The sequence below is a fragment of the Ammodytes marinus genome (assembly GCF_949987685.1).
Source record: "Ammodytes marinus genome assembly, chromosome: 3".
NCBI classification, from domain to species: Eukaryota; Metazoa; Chordata; class Actinopteri; order Uranoscopiformes; family Ammodytidae; genus Ammodytes; species Ammodytes marinus.
In genome coordinates, this window is record NC_137232.1 from 31623829 (window position 1) to 31639652 (window position 15824).

The 15824-nt window shown below is 39.4% G+C and overlaps 2 protein-coding genes across 2 annotated transcripts in view; one reads left to right on the plus strand and one right to left on the minus strand.

The window, feature by feature from the left end:
• Positions 1-707: 707 nt before the first annotated feature.
• On the plus strand, positions 708-11451 carry daw1 (dynein assembly factor with WDR repeat domains 1; the record flags this gene model as incomplete). Its single annotated transcript, XM_080053742.1, has 13 exons — positions 708-747; positions 976-1048; positions 1606-1753; positions 2124-2182; positions 2276-2398; positions 2501-2600; positions 2846-2953; positions 6531-6637; positions 6780-6882; positions 7415-7529; positions 7758-7834; positions 11168-11330; positions 11417-11451. 13 exons carry the CDS (start codon positions 708-710, stop codon positions 11449-11451), a joined length of 1251 nt encoding a protein of 416 aa, XP_079909868.1.
• Positions 11452-13138: 1687 nt separating this feature from the next.
• sphkap (SPHK1 interactor, AKAP domain containing) overlaps positions 13139-15824 on the minus strand; it is a gene marked incomplete at both ends in the record, with an annotated part of 50691 nt that continues 48005 nt past the window's right edge. Inside the window, 4 exons of the mRNA XM_080024850.1 lie at positions 13139-13291; positions 13794-13978; positions 14432-14481; positions 15183-15266. Coding sequence (XP_079880976.1) covers positions 13139-13291; positions 13794-13978; positions 14432-14481; positions 15183-15266 — 472 coding nt within the window. The remainder of the gene's footprint in view (positions 13292-13793; positions 13979-14431; positions 14482-15182; positions 15267-15824) is intronic.

The window sequence follows — 15824 nt, forward strand, 5'->3', positions numbered from 1 at the left end:
TTCTTCTTATGTATTTACTTGCAGAAGCGCTACCTTAGCTACTTGGTGTTAATTTAAAGCCTGACTGACTGACTTTCCCTTAAATGCAGTTGTCTATGAGCTATCAGTATCAGCATATTCATCAGTAGCCAGAATATACACACATAATCTTTATGTTCTACACGTGCCTTAGTTTATGATGGTGGACTTTGTCCTGTTAGGAAACAGAGGGAATTATGTGAGGTGATGAAACGAGAATTCATTTAAGTTTGGCTACCAGTGTCTACAAGCCTTAAGTTTGTGACAGAATGAATATTAGAAACATGAGACAAGGGACAGGGGCAGGGAATTTGATGCTTGGAATAAGTCGACTCCCTTTCTGCATTATTGACATGCTAGCTAGCCTAATAAGAAATGGTAGATGATTGACCAATATCAGGCTAAACGAGATAAAGAACAGTACAAAGCAGTGTTATAACAGTTAATTGTGGGCTATCCATATCCTTACAGCATGTTAAAAAAATAAAGGAGCAGTTGCTATCCTCCTTCATCCTCATTCATGTCTGCCTGTTTGTTTTTACCAACTTTGTCATCCAAGTTCTGGAGATGTTTGTTTCTGTTCGTAAGACGCATGCGCAGTGACTACGTGCAGTGAACATGCCGCGAGTTTGTCGCCGTAGCAACGGTTTGTTGATAGGTGATGAAAAGCGGCCACAATAAAAGTCAACATGAAACTCAAGCGATTCCTTCTCAGATATTTTCCACCAGGTAATACAAAGTATTTATTTATATAGCATAGAGTATCTGTTTCTATTACAACTGTAACGTCGGTTATTTTCAAGTGTATATGCCACTGCTGTAGAGAATGTTATCAACTATGACAACAACTTGCTGTACGTATTCTAGCCTACTGTTGCACGATTTGCTGTAACTCTAGGATTGGCTATAGAGGGGCCTTTCTAGGATTAATTTGCATTTTCTACCTCTCTCTCTCAGGTATCATTTTGGAATATGAGAAAGGAGGATATTTGAGGACCAAATCAATCGATCTCTTGGATTTGACTCCAGAGTACGTGAGTTGAATGCATAAAAGAGGGTTGTGTGCTACAAACTATGGCTACAAGATGAAATAGCCTAAATCAAGTTACCAGCACAGCACTGATAACAGCGTGAAGTCAAAATAAGCCTCTGTAGGAGTGTTGATGCTTATACCTATCACAAACACTGCCATGTATGACTAAACTGGTCAGAAATATCTCCAAATAATCCCAAATATGTCTTCAGCACTCCATCAAACATGGGACTGAACTACCATAGGCACTGAACTCTATTTATGAGTGTGAATACAAAGTTGTTTTCGATAGCTCAGCTTTGGCTCTCATTATTATACTAAGAGTAGTGTTTTTCTTTGCGTACATTGTCATTAAGAGCAAAATAGTGTATTTCATAAATATGATAAACAGGTGTCTGTTTATATATATATATATATATATATATATATATATATATATATATATATATATATATATATATGTGTGTTGTGTTTGAAATTATTATAATTATTTGCACATATTTTTACTTATGGTATAACCTTTGGTAATAGAAATGGACTTTCCCCTCCATCAGAACGAACCCAGATGAGTTGGTGGCAGAAATCCAGCAAAAGGAGCCCATGATATACACAGAGTCCAGGGCTGATCAGGTCAAACAGCTGATCGTTCGTCTTCAGCAGAAACAAGGCCAGCAGGACCACCACAGATTCTGCTTCTTCAAGGTCAGACATTGGACTCTCACCTTTTTTATTTCTTTTTTCATCAGCTTATTACAAGCTTGCCCCTTTTACATTTCACTATGGAAATGTAGGAATTTGAGTGGTGGAATTTGCCAGTGCTCTGAAAAGGCACTAGAGAGCAGCAGTGGTTAGGTTACAAAGTGCAAGAATCAGAAGCCAAGGAAGGGTGCAAACAGTCTAACAGCATGATAACAACAGGTGCATTATAGCGTGTTAAGGAATGAGCTGATCAGTGTCAGTGTTGGTTACTTGCTGGAGGCCAGAGAATATTGATGGTATCTACCCGTGTGTAAAAATATAACCTTAGGGGTTATATTTTCTAATCTTTCTCTGGTCTTTTTTTTTTTTGTAGGAGCTTAAGGCACACATACTGCCACTGACAAATGTTGCCTTTGACAAATCAGGGTCAAGGTAGGTTAAAAGTCTTGCACGTTGCAGTTCAGGAGAAAGCTATATAGTTTAGTTTGCCACATTGTTTTTTTACTCTTCTTTCTAACACTACAGGTTTATTACTGGGAGCTATGACAGGACATGTAGAGTTTGGGACACGGCCTCAGGCACAGAGCTGCACACGCTGGAGGGTCACAGAAACGTGGTGTATGCAATCGCATTCAACAACCCCTATGGGTAATGTGCCGTTTCAGCAACACTTTCATAGCATCTGAAAAGTCTGCTGTATTTGACGCTCAGATTTAGTATTTGCTTTGTTTTTATTTTATCCAAACCCAGAGACAAGATTGCCACCGGCTCATTTGATAAGACCTGCAAACTGTGGTGTGCACAGACGGGCAAATGCTTTCATACCTTTCGCGGACACATGGCAGAAATAGTATGTATGGCAATCTGTTTTAAACTGAAAAATATGTCAGATCAATGCTTCATACACTACTGTACATTGTCAGTATTTTGCATATTTTTATGTTGCAGTACCATTAGCCCAAAGGCAACTGAGCATTTAACTTGGATAATTCGATGGTTTTACTTTGGTATCTTGTCCAGTGCTCAGAAAATGAACATGTTTGCTGAATTCCTTTTGGCTCTGAAACAGAATCATTGTAGTATGTTATTGTGTAGGTGTGCCTGGCGTTCAACCCCCAGAGTACACTGGTGGCCACAGGCAGCATGGACGCCACTGCCAAGCTGTGGGATGTAGAGACTGGGGAGGAGGTGGCCACTCTCACTGTGAGTTATCTTTGTCTCTTCTTATATCCCAGTGCCTCTATTGCTCTTTTTGTCTCTGGTATGTGGCCTAAAATCGGGGCATTAATAATGTAATTTTTACTTAGAGAGTGGCCTAAGTTGTGCCACTTTTTACTCAAAGTGACTTTAAAGTGAGGCCTTGACAGTAAAGTCTCCAACTCAAATATGTACATATATTTCAGGGTGTTGTGCATCCCTGGCAATAAAAACTTTGGAAATGGAATAAACTGTTGAAGAAATATAGCTTTCGGAAAAAAAGTTGTCTTGTGGCACAACTTGCCCCCGGTGTGGTGTAAGTTGTGCCGTTGGAAAGAATACCATGGGGTGAATTGTGCCATTGATATATATCTCATAAACTGTAATGCAAGACAAATCCATAAGACAATTACTTATTTAAGGTTTAAGTAAATATTTTACAAAGATTGAAGGACAATTTTCTTAAGCAAGGCCTAGCAGATCTAATGGTTTTACCTGCAAAGCTCACAATGACAAAGTCACCATCATCATCTTTCTGGCCATCTGAACTCTCATCAGTGGTGTCGTTAAGTGGAATGGAGATGTCAGTCTCTTCTGAGCTACTGTAGACAATAACTTTCTTTTGGTGACCTGGGTAAACAGCCATGCCAATGGCACAACTCTCAGAAATGTACTTTGCACTAGCTGCTCCGCCCTTGTAGAACGAACTGCCACCTGGCATATGCGAGCGATTCCCCCTACATTTCTGCCTTTAAATCAAGGCTCAAAACCCATCTGTACACCCTGGTTTTTCCTCCCCATTAACTATCTTACCTCTGCACTACTATCTTTGTTTATATGTGGATGTATGGGCTTTATGTCTTTTATTTTTGTTATTGTTATTTCATTGTTTACCTACTGAATGCACTATGTACAGCACTTTGGACAGTGCAAACTGTTATACTTGTGCTTTTATAAATACATTTTACTTACTTACTTACTTATAACTCACCTAGGCCCTCTGGCACAAATCACCCCAACCCCAGAATTTTGGATAATAAGCATGATGCAGCAGTTTAGGGCTGACATCGTGCTAACTATATAGACACAAAGTGTAGCATACTGAAGCACTAAAACATGTGTCAAATGTTTTCAAACGTGTCTATAATTGTTCAGACACAATAATCAAAACACCTTGATCATGGAAATGTTACTTTTAAAGGCAAAAAACATTTTTTTTTAGCTTAAAGGCACTACGAGTAACATGGCACGTTGGCGTCCCCTTTGGACAAAAGCGGTAGTATTTTTACGACGCCCGCTGTCGCAAAGCTGTTTTCTAGCTCGTGCCAGGCGTGCGAGTGTGAACTGAGAAGGGCGCAATATAGTGCATGTCCGTGTGATTACGTGTCCTCACAGAAAGCGAATGAACGAGAGACGGCAGTTAGTATGGATCACGATGAGGTAATGTGTTTGTGTTGTTGATGTAAATAATGACTATTTCAGATAATGGTTATCTGATCATGGTGAAGCAAAGCAAACTTTGTGTTAGTACCAACCGCTCATTCATTTAGGAGTAAACACTGCAGTCTAGTTTCGCTCTCGTGAAATTGTATACACGTTGCTTGGCAACGCCCTCGTCCCGCCCGTAGCCTATATCACTCTCCCTTTTAGCTTTTCTTCATTGCTTTCTCTTTTTTTTTTTTGATGGTTCAGCCCCGTTATCAGTCATTATGACGACAAATAACTGTCTCAAACAAGGCTCCCGCTCCCCTTCCCTCACCTGGAGGGATAGGCTTCTCAAATCGCGTTGCAGCGCCACACTGAAATCTGCGACCAATACGGATAGGGGAGAACGGGGGAATCTGAGGCATCGGGTAATGTGAGCCACCCCCTGTATCTAGGCAACGGAAAACATTTGTGGTCATGTGAGATATATGTTTTCAAGCCCCTCTCATTTCCCCATGGCTCTGAAAGAGAGGACCTCATGGTGCTGTGGTAAGCATGTTTTTTCACCAAAATAGGTATTTTGCATGTAAAAGTAAATTTTCTTGCTGTCAACTTAATCAATCATGTTGTGCCAAAGCAAATGTATTCACGTAGAAAAACTTATATCATACGTGTTGATGAACTACCAACATATACAAACCATGTGATGATATTAGCTAAAGATTAGCCTGAAATGCTAAGAGAGGTAGTTTTTTCTCAAATTGTGGTGGTGGGGGAAAGTGAGCCAAATGCTGTGGGGGAAAGTGAGCCACTGTCTTACTTTCCCCCACCATGAGGCACAAGTTAAGTTTAGTCTTAAACATATTTTAATGTAATATTACATGACATATGTTTTATTTTAATGTCATACACATTGTAGAAAAGCCATCATGCCAAGGAAATACACCAGGAAGACGACCTGGGGCAACCACACGGAAAGAGCACCTTCTCATCTTTCCCTGTAACCTTCAGGGCTGGAATGTAGAGTAGGCCTAGTTGTAGAGTATGACAGGCTGATGTTATAATCCAGTTGGGTCTTCTCCTGTGTTCTGAGTCCCATGCTGTTCTCGCTGGTTCTGATTTTCCTATGCTTTGACCCCCAGACACTAGCTGGCTCTAAGGGTCCTGTGTTCTGACCCCCAGACTGTGTTCTAATCTAACTGGTTCTATCTTTCATTTGAATCTTATTAAAACCTTTTCAATTATAATATGTTGTATTTGATTTTGTTCAGAGTTACTTTCAAGTGTTTAGAAAATTTGCTTTGCTTAATTGACCAAACCCCATCATTCTTTTACTAGTCCGACATTAGTTCTGGAATGTGTGGCTAGCTTTCAGGATTCGTACCGTTACAATATATGTTGTTATGGTAGTTTCAGAGTGGAAAAAGTAAGTGGATCAGTTTACCCCACAGCTGGGGTAAAGTGAGCCACATGACAACTTTTTTTAAAACAATCATATTTTCACTGCCCTTTGTCTTGAAAAAATTCTGCTAATGCCCATTTCTAGGAAACATCCTGAATTAATGGGAAATGTGTAAATTTGAGTGATAAATCATTTTAGCTCGCTTAGAGGGGAGCAAATGTAAGAAGTGGCTCAGATTACCCCGTTCTCCCCTATGTGACCATAGAGCCTGCACGAGCGAACCGAAAACCGGACTGGGTGTGCGACCAGACCAAAAGCAGTAATAAAAGCTATATAAAAACGTCTTTCTTTGCACTGATGGTCTCATTTGCTGTTAAAGGAAATTTATGATTATCAGAGGAAACATGAGGCTGTTTAAAAGATATTTAAATGTTACTCGTAGCCGCTTTAAATGTGCTTATATCTTTTTCCATGTTTCTCCCTTCTTTACAGGATGAGTTAAATGGATGGCTCTTCTTAAATATGTGCTCACATTTCCTATTTCTTCTATGGTTTTCTAGAAACAAGGGGTGGCACAACTTCCCCACCGGCACAACTTAGGCCACTCTCCCCTATATGTTTTTTGTCTTACACAATATTGTGATTTTGATGCAAAAATTCATTCATACAGGGATATAGAGGGAGAGAAAAGAACGAGTTCAAAAGAGCAAATAAATGAGATAAAAGAGGACAATGTTCTCTTGTTTTTTCATGCAGGGTCACACTGCGGAGGTCCTCTCTCTGTGCTTTAACACTGTGGGAAACCAACTTGTCACTGGCTCCTTTGACCACACAGTCGCTATATGGGATGTTGCTTCAGGAAGGTCAGACATCATCACTGTCATTGTGATGAATGTGTGGATTTGCGATCAATGGGTGCTGTCATATAGTGTGAAGTGTGTGCATAACACCTTATAGATTCTGCATAAAACTGACTTGTTTCTGTTTTTTTCTGTTTCTTCTCAGGCGTGTCCACACTCTGATCGGCCATAGCGGAGAAATAAGCAATGTTCAGTTTAACTGGGATTGCTCCCTTATAGTCACAGGCTCCATGGACAAAACCTGCAAGGTGAACTATCAACCACCCAAAGACTTTAAAACTTGTAATGTGTTTGTGTCTGTGTGTGTGTGTGTGTGTGTGTGTGTGTGTGTGTGTGTGTGTGTGTGTGTGTGTGTGTGTGTCTGTGTTTTGCCTCTTTACAGACTTATCCACATCGATAGTTTAACGTTGATTTCTCATGTTAAAATGTTGCATGAGATTGTATTTGAGATGGATGGCTCTTATCATTCATATTCACATTTGTCCATTCCCTAGTACTCCCCTTCTCTCTCCACCTCTCGTCTCTTAAGATTATCCATAATTTAAAGCAGAAGAAAATTAAATCTTAATTCCTTATGCCAAGATGAGTCATGCACGCAAGGAAATATTATCCACCTCACTGCATTCCTCAAGGAGAGATGGTTAAAGCCACGGTAGGCCGCTAATGGCTAGTAGCTCGTAGCTGTGCATGTGCTTGTTCACATGGAAGTGTGTCATAGTTTATATTTGTATGTATAAGATGAGTTCACTGAGGGGTTATGTGTCATGTATGTTTTAACAGTTGTGGGAGGCAGCCAGCGGGAAGTGTGTGGCAACCCTAGTTGGACACAAAGAAGAGGTGCTAGATGTGTGTTTTGATTTAAGTGGTCAGCTCATTGCCACTGCCTCTGCTGATGGTGAGACTTACAATTTTCTACACATTTCCACTTGTTCTCCACTTCCTCCAGCAATGACTGTTATGTGTTTTGGTCACATGCCTGAGGTGTACTTCAAAATGTCAAATTTCACAAGTCCTTGGGATGTGTAACTTGCTCTCTATTATGCTGGCATTAATATAATATATAAAATGAATTATTTGATGTGAAAAATAAAATACACTACCCTATATTCCCTGTTTCTGTCAGGTACAGCGCAAGTTTTCAGTGCCACCACACACCAATGTCTCGGGATCCTAGAGGGCCATGATGGAGAAATCTCCAAGGTAGGTCTCCGCACCGAATCCAAAATGGATTCTTTGACACTCACATGTCACCATGGAGAACCAAAGTCTCACCCTATAATTGTGGGTTGGCTTTTGTTTCACCTGCCTCTATTCTGCAATGCAATTTAATGGATTATCTTTATTTTTTGAAGGATCAAGAAATTAAAATCAAGCATTTAAAACAAAACAAAAATGTAAAGCTCTTGTATTTTTAACAAAGATATAAGAATGAGTCTATTCTTAGGATTCTTCAACTATGAACACATCCTGTTAGATTAGTGCACCTCTCTGAGGCATCTACGTATATAATTGTGTCAGCATCTCATAGCCATAATTTGTGTAATAAAAGCTAGTGGAACAAACGCGTGGCACAGAAGTGACTCAGGACCTAGACTCCCTTAAGATTGTTTTATCCGTTTATGGCTAGGAAATAAACAGCATGAGCCACAATTACGCCCTTTCAACTTTAGATTGCTCACGTCTGAAACTGTAAGTAGAACGTCATCTCCCAGATTAGTTTTTGGAGTAATTATTTTAACAACTTGCCACAGGGCACACAAGCGCACGTTTGTGGATGAAGCAGCAGGCAAACAGCCTACACCTTTTTTGCGGCCGGTGCTGTGAAGAGGATACTGCCTCTACTTTGCTCGTTAACATGGGAAAAAACGTGTGATGCTGAAGTGGGGAGACAGGAGTCAGGGGGGCTTGGGGCTCTTTTGGACCATAGTGATGCTTGTGTTGATCAGACTAATTCACTTTCTGTGTTCTGAACTAGACTGTCTAAAGTTTTTTTTAGGTAGATCTCCACAGGAAAAGAAAAAAATACTATCTGCCACCTCTGGCCATGAGCGAGCAATGGTCTGACCTTGTGTTACCAGCCTTTGAACATCACAGTTGCACCCATACCATCAGATGTAATCACATCTTCCGAAACAACCTTTAACCATACAGTAATATGCCTTTAATGCAGCGTAACCATGTGTATTCACAATTTAGTCCTATTCACAATTTACATCAATAACATTGTTTCATCGCTACAAAACTGTCACACCCATTTGTATGCTGGCGACACTGTATTGTACTGCATTTCTGATTCGGTCCATCAATCTGTTCAGAACCTTCAGAGCTCTTTTAACACCCTGCAGGACTGTCTAGTGGACCTCAGGCTTGTTCTTAATACAGACAAAACAAAATGTATGTGTTTCTCCAGAGCAAGAACTCTACATTTTAATGATCTTAATATTCATACAAATAATGGATCTCAAATTGAAAGAGTCACTGAATATAAATATCTCGGCATCTGGATAGATGAAAAAGTATCTTTTAAATTTCACATAAAAAATCTTGTCTGTCGTCTGCGACAAAAGATTGGATATTTTTATAGGAACAAAGCCACCTTCCCGTTGTTCAGTAGGAAAAGGATTATTGAGGCAGTTTTTATGTCTGTCCTTGATTACGGTGATGTAGTTTATCGGAATGCATCTCATTCATGTCTTAAACTCCTAGACTCTGTTTTTCACTATGCTTTAAGGTTCATTACAGGAGATGCTTATGACACACACCATTGTGTTTTCTTCCTTTTGTTTTCTTCCTTTTCATTTTCATTTTCATTTTTCATTTTTCATTTTTTATTTTCATTTTTTATTTTTTATTTTTTTTCTTTAAAACATTTTTTTTTTTTTTTTTTTTTTTTTTATGTGATCAGTAAATGTGTATCTGATTCTGAATCTGATGAAATTGGGGGCGGGACTCGATAAGCCTTAGGCTTCTTCCGTCACCCTTCGGACAACACAAATTAAGATGTATGATGTGAAAGAGATAATTGTGTATTGTGTGGAATTGTCCGAAAGAATAACAATAAATAAATAAATAAATATGATAAGGTTGGGTGGTCCTCTCTTAAAGAGAGACGTGATGCACATTGGCATATTTTTATATATAAAGCCCTGACCGGAAAACTACCACTCTATTTGACAACAATGCTGCATATTTCAGATGGGCTTTATCAAACCCGCTCAACTGAAATGCTTATGTTATATGTTCCATACGCCCGGTCTGACCTTGGTAAAACTGCTTTTAGCCACAGTGCCCCTGACTCCTGGAACAGCCTACAACATCAAATTAAAATAAATACACTCGTAACTGTTAACCAATTTAAAGTTATTATTTTTAATCAGCCCCACTCCACTTGTAACTGTTTTAATTAGGCTATTGTTCTGCTTTATTCAATTGATCTGAATGTTTTAATTGTTGTTGTCTCTTTGTAAGCTTGTTGTGTATTCTAATTGTATATTGTGTATCTGTAATTCGTCATTGTAAAAGAGGCTAACCCTCAATTGATCTTTCGAGAATAAATAAAGGAAAATGAATGAATGTATTGTAGTGTATTGCTCTATATTAAAAAGTATATATCAGTCCCTTTTGTTAATTCACCTTGCTGCCTTTTTCTTATTTTAAAAGTAGGAAAAATAAATGCTGGAATAGTAATGTAATGACTGATTCTCTTTACTATGTGAAGTCTATTGTACATACAGTAAGCATCTGATGTCAGAAATACAAATGTTTTGTCCCTGCTAATGGAAGGAATCCTTTCCATATCTGACACTCCTTTGGCTGCATTCATGCACTCAGCTCTGGCCAAATGCAAAATTCATAATCTAAGGTTTGATTTAATTGTGAGGTTTGCAGTGTGGACCCACTATTAAGGAAATGAGGTCAGAATTAGTACGTCATATTGAATTGGAACCAACCTTGCTCATGTTTATTTATACCAATTTCCTGTAATTTTTTTCTATTCCGGATGTTTTCTTTTCTTGTGCCGTCTTTATTCCATTTCCGTACCTCTCACAGCTTCCACTCTCCTCTTCTTCCTCCGGTCCTTTATCTTTGTCATCTTCTTCTATAGTCAGTTTCCATTTCCTCTCTATGGCCCCTTCTTTATTTATCAATTTAGAGTTTTAATAAAAACATACTTTACTTTCATGGCCTCAAGAGTCAGCTTCATTTAATCGTCTTTTCCCTTACCTCGCTGTGGGGATATAAAACCATTCGGGGGACGATAAACCCGGGATATAAACCAATCTACTTCACCAAGGATTTTCGTGTATATATATAATATTCTACTGGAAGAAAAAAAAAACTCTGTAGTAGGAGTGCCATCGGTGCCGTTATCTTACTGCCGTATTAAAAGTTGAATGACCTCTATGGAATAATGCTGCTGCCGATATGCTCACTAATTTCACTCATTCCGTCTTTTATTTTTAACCACTTCTGGCATAATCTGTTACTCAGCACTCTCTGAATAAGACTTAACTCTCTTCCCTCTCTTGGTAGATTTGTTTCAGCCCCCAGGGCAGCAGGGTCCTGACAGCCAGCTCAGACAAGACAGCTCGCCTGTGGGACGCTCAGTCTGGACTATGCCTACAAGTCTTGGAAGGGCACACCGACGAGATCTTCTCCTGTGTCTTCAACTATGAGGGTGACACTATCATTACAGGTAAGCAGCCCCCCCACTTGTGCTAAGTGTCAAAAATGCTTGATTTCACATTTTAAATGTTTGTTTTTGTTTGTGCTCACTCACAGGAAGCAAGGATAACACATGCCGGATCTGGTACTGACGTGCAGACACCGACCAGTTTGTGTTAACCAAGGATGACACATGTATATTGTTCTAAATGTGGATGACTAAGTGAAAAACCTGCTTTCACTTTGAGGCAAAACTATACAGCACCTGTGTAAGGTCCAATAATCATCGCCCCCTCTTTCCCCCCTCTTGTTACAGCACAGTACTCCCCGGGAGAACACAACTTGTCTTCACATTTCCCAAAATGTCAGATGTCTTCTTTAAAGATTGTTGTAGATACATTATGAACAAGATATGTAATGATAACATACTGGTTGTAAAGAAATTAATTTTTTAGCAATAAGCTATGTAAGTGGTTAACATCTCATATTTTGTTTTGCTCCCATTAAATACCAAAAACGTATTTTAATCATATTCCTGTAAGAGCATTACTGTAAATATTTGCCTGTTTCGTCTTCAAGAGCCTATTATCAGCTAACAAAGGTCATCTTTTGTGGCCACCCTCTGCCTTGTTCGTTCCTGTGTACTTTCTGAGAGCATAATACAATGCATGTTTATTCAGTAGCTTCCTAGCTGGTAACAGTGGTGTACCAAAGATCACATGGCTTATGTTTGACAGTCTTGCTGCATCTGTGACACGCTTTTGGGAAAACCAAGCAATACATTGTAACATTGATGTGGATAGAAGTGCTACTAAACATTTTTCTGTTGCCTTTCTGCTTAATCAAGACTCTACTTGTATTTCACATAACAGGATTTTATTGATGTCAAAAGATAAATACATTCAGTTCTACCGTGACTGAGTATACAGCTGAATCGTGTGCTTTTTCCCTTCACAATGCTGATGGAACACTAGAGTACCACTAAGTAGAGAAATAAACTCACCAAATTCACATACAAATTCAACATTACAAACCTCACTCTGTCTTCCTGACATAGTAAAAGCTCAATAGAGCAGTCCACTACTCCAAGGTGCAGCAGTTCCAAATCTACAGTATATACAATACAGCTAACCCAAAATAATCAGTTCTCAAGTAACATTAACAAGATAACACATTTACTTACTGAACTGAATGTCAAGGTTACAACAGAGGTGATATGTTAGCCAATGAACACAAACAAATATATAGACATTTTGCTTACTTTAAGCAAGTGTGGACTTCTAAGTGGCTATTATTACAAAGTGAAAGAGCTTTTTCTGGGCTGACATTTCCTTACATAGCCTCTTTTACAATTTACAGTAGTTTTGATACAAAAGGTTTGAGCATGTTGACTCGCAGGGAGAATTGAACCTGATTTTTCCTATCTTCTCTTGGGACTTCATGTGTGTTTATTTGGAATAAATAAATAAAGAACACACATCATTTGGTTGTGAGAATCTGTAAATTAAGCAGTTAAAACCTGCTGACTATAATCTCTTGAAGGCTTGTTTATTCCCACCTACAGTTTGCTCTCTGTTTGTGTAAGTCTCGCTAGGGAGGTGAATCTGAAGACAAAAATATGCTTTCATTAAAGGGACACTAGCCACATTCATGGCTGCGATCAGACAATAATAATCAACTTCCACCGGCTGATTGTTGTGTATGAATTTCTCAAGTATACTGATCGCGTTTGTGCTTTCAGCTATTGCTGTAGGAGACACTTGGTGTGATGAGACAGGATGGGGCAAACCGGGTGAGCATGTGTTCTTTTTGTTTGCAGTATAACAAAGCTAGGCCACCCTACATGGTCTCCAACAGCCAATCAAACAGGCTGGACAGAGAGTTGCCCTCCTCTTGCTCTTGCTGGTGTAGTTTACAGAACTGAACCACGGCCCTGAACAAGTCTGCAATCCTCCAGGCCTTCTGACACATCAGATGGACCACCCTCTGGAACTGAGAGAAGACACACAATTTCCGTTTGCAATAGGCAATGTATGAATATAACTTTATTCTTCAAATAAAGATTTCCAATTTATAGCAATTGCTAAAATATTATCTAAATGCAAGGACAGGTTCAAACACTTTTTTTTGTAATCCAACCCAATTGTGTGAGCATGACCTGCCAGAGGGAAGTGCCATAGCTACTGAGGACGATTAAGTCATGTGTCCTTTGTTTTTTTTGTGGGAGTCTGCACAATTTAGAAGGAAGAGGTTGTATTATTTTTTTTACAGAAATAAGCCCTCTACATCCAACCTCAATGTGTTCAAATTGAACCACGTTTAGGCCAACAGAGAAATACATAAATTGCTCCTTATTTTGCGTGAACATTAGAGGGCGTCAGGATCTACAAATTTCTGTCAACAGCCCTACAACAGTATTATACTTATTAATACAACAACAACTATACAATCAGTAACAAAATGTTTATGTTTCTTAATTGACAGCCATGCCTACCTTTGCAACCCTCTTCTCCTTGGACTTCCTAAAGTAGAGAACAGGGAAGCCCAGCTCAGAGGCAGCAATCCACTGCAGTGCCACTCTCAGCTCCGAGTCTAGGCACTCTGGCTCAAGGTCGCAGTTTACCACCAACAGCACCCTGGGGTTGCTGCCACTGTCTGCTATTCTCGCTGAATTGTTCTCTGAAAATAATCAAATGTGAGAGAGGACATATTGTAGTAGGGTATCTTCACCATCAAAGTAGGTCCTGCACAGACAATCATTCCAATGTGCTAAACCGTTGCATGCACTGTATCCAAGTTTAGCTTAGAAAAAAAATAGAAATAGCCACAGCTCAATTTTGCCTTGAGATGATTTTTTGTTGGAGTGTAAGTCATTAAAAAAAGATGAACCTCGTGTTGAGACACTTCAGGAACCATGGGCCCTTTTCAATTATTAATGACCATCCTGAATCGCCTCTATTCAAGCAGTACATCCATTCCAGGTATTATTAAAAACAGGACCCAGCACAAACTCCTACCCTGACTCACTCGAGCTCTCGGTGAGTTTGAGAGAAGTTATAGCTGACGGAGGAGGTGAATAATTAGGAAGCTGGTAACACTGAGTTGACACGCGAATCCATCACTTACACTTACCAAAGACAGTCTCCTTGGCTCCTGCAAGATGGCCTTTCTCTGTTTCCTCGCTGTGAGTAACGGAAAATCAAAATATTTGAAAGTTGCAATAAAATACAATATCACAGGGCTAGTTAATAATTTTGGGAGAAACGCTTGTTCACTTTCTTGCTAAGAGTTTGTTTAAAAATTTATATTACGGTATATAAAACTACTGCCTACAGCTAGTTAGCTTAGCTAAGCATAAAGACTGGAAACGGGGAATCAGCTAGCCTGTGTCCGGAGGTAAGAAAATCTGCCGTACAAAAAAGAAATTATTATATTACAGCATTATATTATGTGACTTTTCCATGTCATTAAAAGCAAGAAAGAATATGTTTCCAAAATTACTATTTACAATTCACTATTATTTTAATGTAAGTATACAGTACTGTTGAACTGAATGTATATATACGTTACAGTATGTATAGATAGAATAGAGGCAATGCAGCAGACTAGAAAGGATTTAATGTCTATTAAAAAAGAACATAATATATTTGCTAGAATGACAGCAGAATATGTAATAAAATGGGCTATAATCTTTCATGTGAGTGTTAGTCCAGCAGCCTGTCAAAGTCACACCTGACTGCTGCGCTCTGGGTGAGAAAATGAGAAAAAGCAATATATACTACCTGCAGACTTTTTGTCGTATTAGAAAAAATGTCATTAAGGGCATTAGAGTGACACATTAATAAGAAATATTTCAGTGCCCGCCTGTGACACTGACAGCTACCTTATTACTGTGCTCTGAGTGGGCACATCGGAAAAAGCATCCAGGTCTGCTAGGCCCAGGCTGGATGCACTGCTGGTCCCGTTCCTGTTGACCAATACAAAAGCAAGAGATAGCGGCATCATCTAGCATGTTGACTCAAGATGCCCGACATGATCGCTGACTTGTAAAGAGAACAATAAACAGGTGCAGCGATGCAGGTCATGTTGTTCATTAGCTGGGTGATTAACATATAAATAGCAGCTGCAGCAGGATCGGACCGTCAAGGTGGGAGAGCTGGCCATTATTGTCCAGCAGCAAGCCTGTCTTAATATGAAGATGAGGAATTTGGAGGTAGGTTAAGGCGAGTAGGGTGTAAAGGCCAGGGCTGGCAGCCAAGACCCGGTGTCAACATGGATCAGGGCGTGAGGTGAGGTCAAAGTAAGCAGGTAGATGGAGAGGGAGCAAGGAGCAGCTGGTGTTATGTCGATGCCGACAACTACCCTGGCTCTTAAAGGTGGAGTCAGTGATTCTGGAAAATGCTTGTTGTCAAAATAGCTTTTTTTTGTCGAAATCAGTGAATAACTCCTCACGATCCGTTGCCTATATGTGCTGTGTGTGCTCTGAAAAAAAAGCTAGTATTAATACACAGCCTAGGCTCCATTA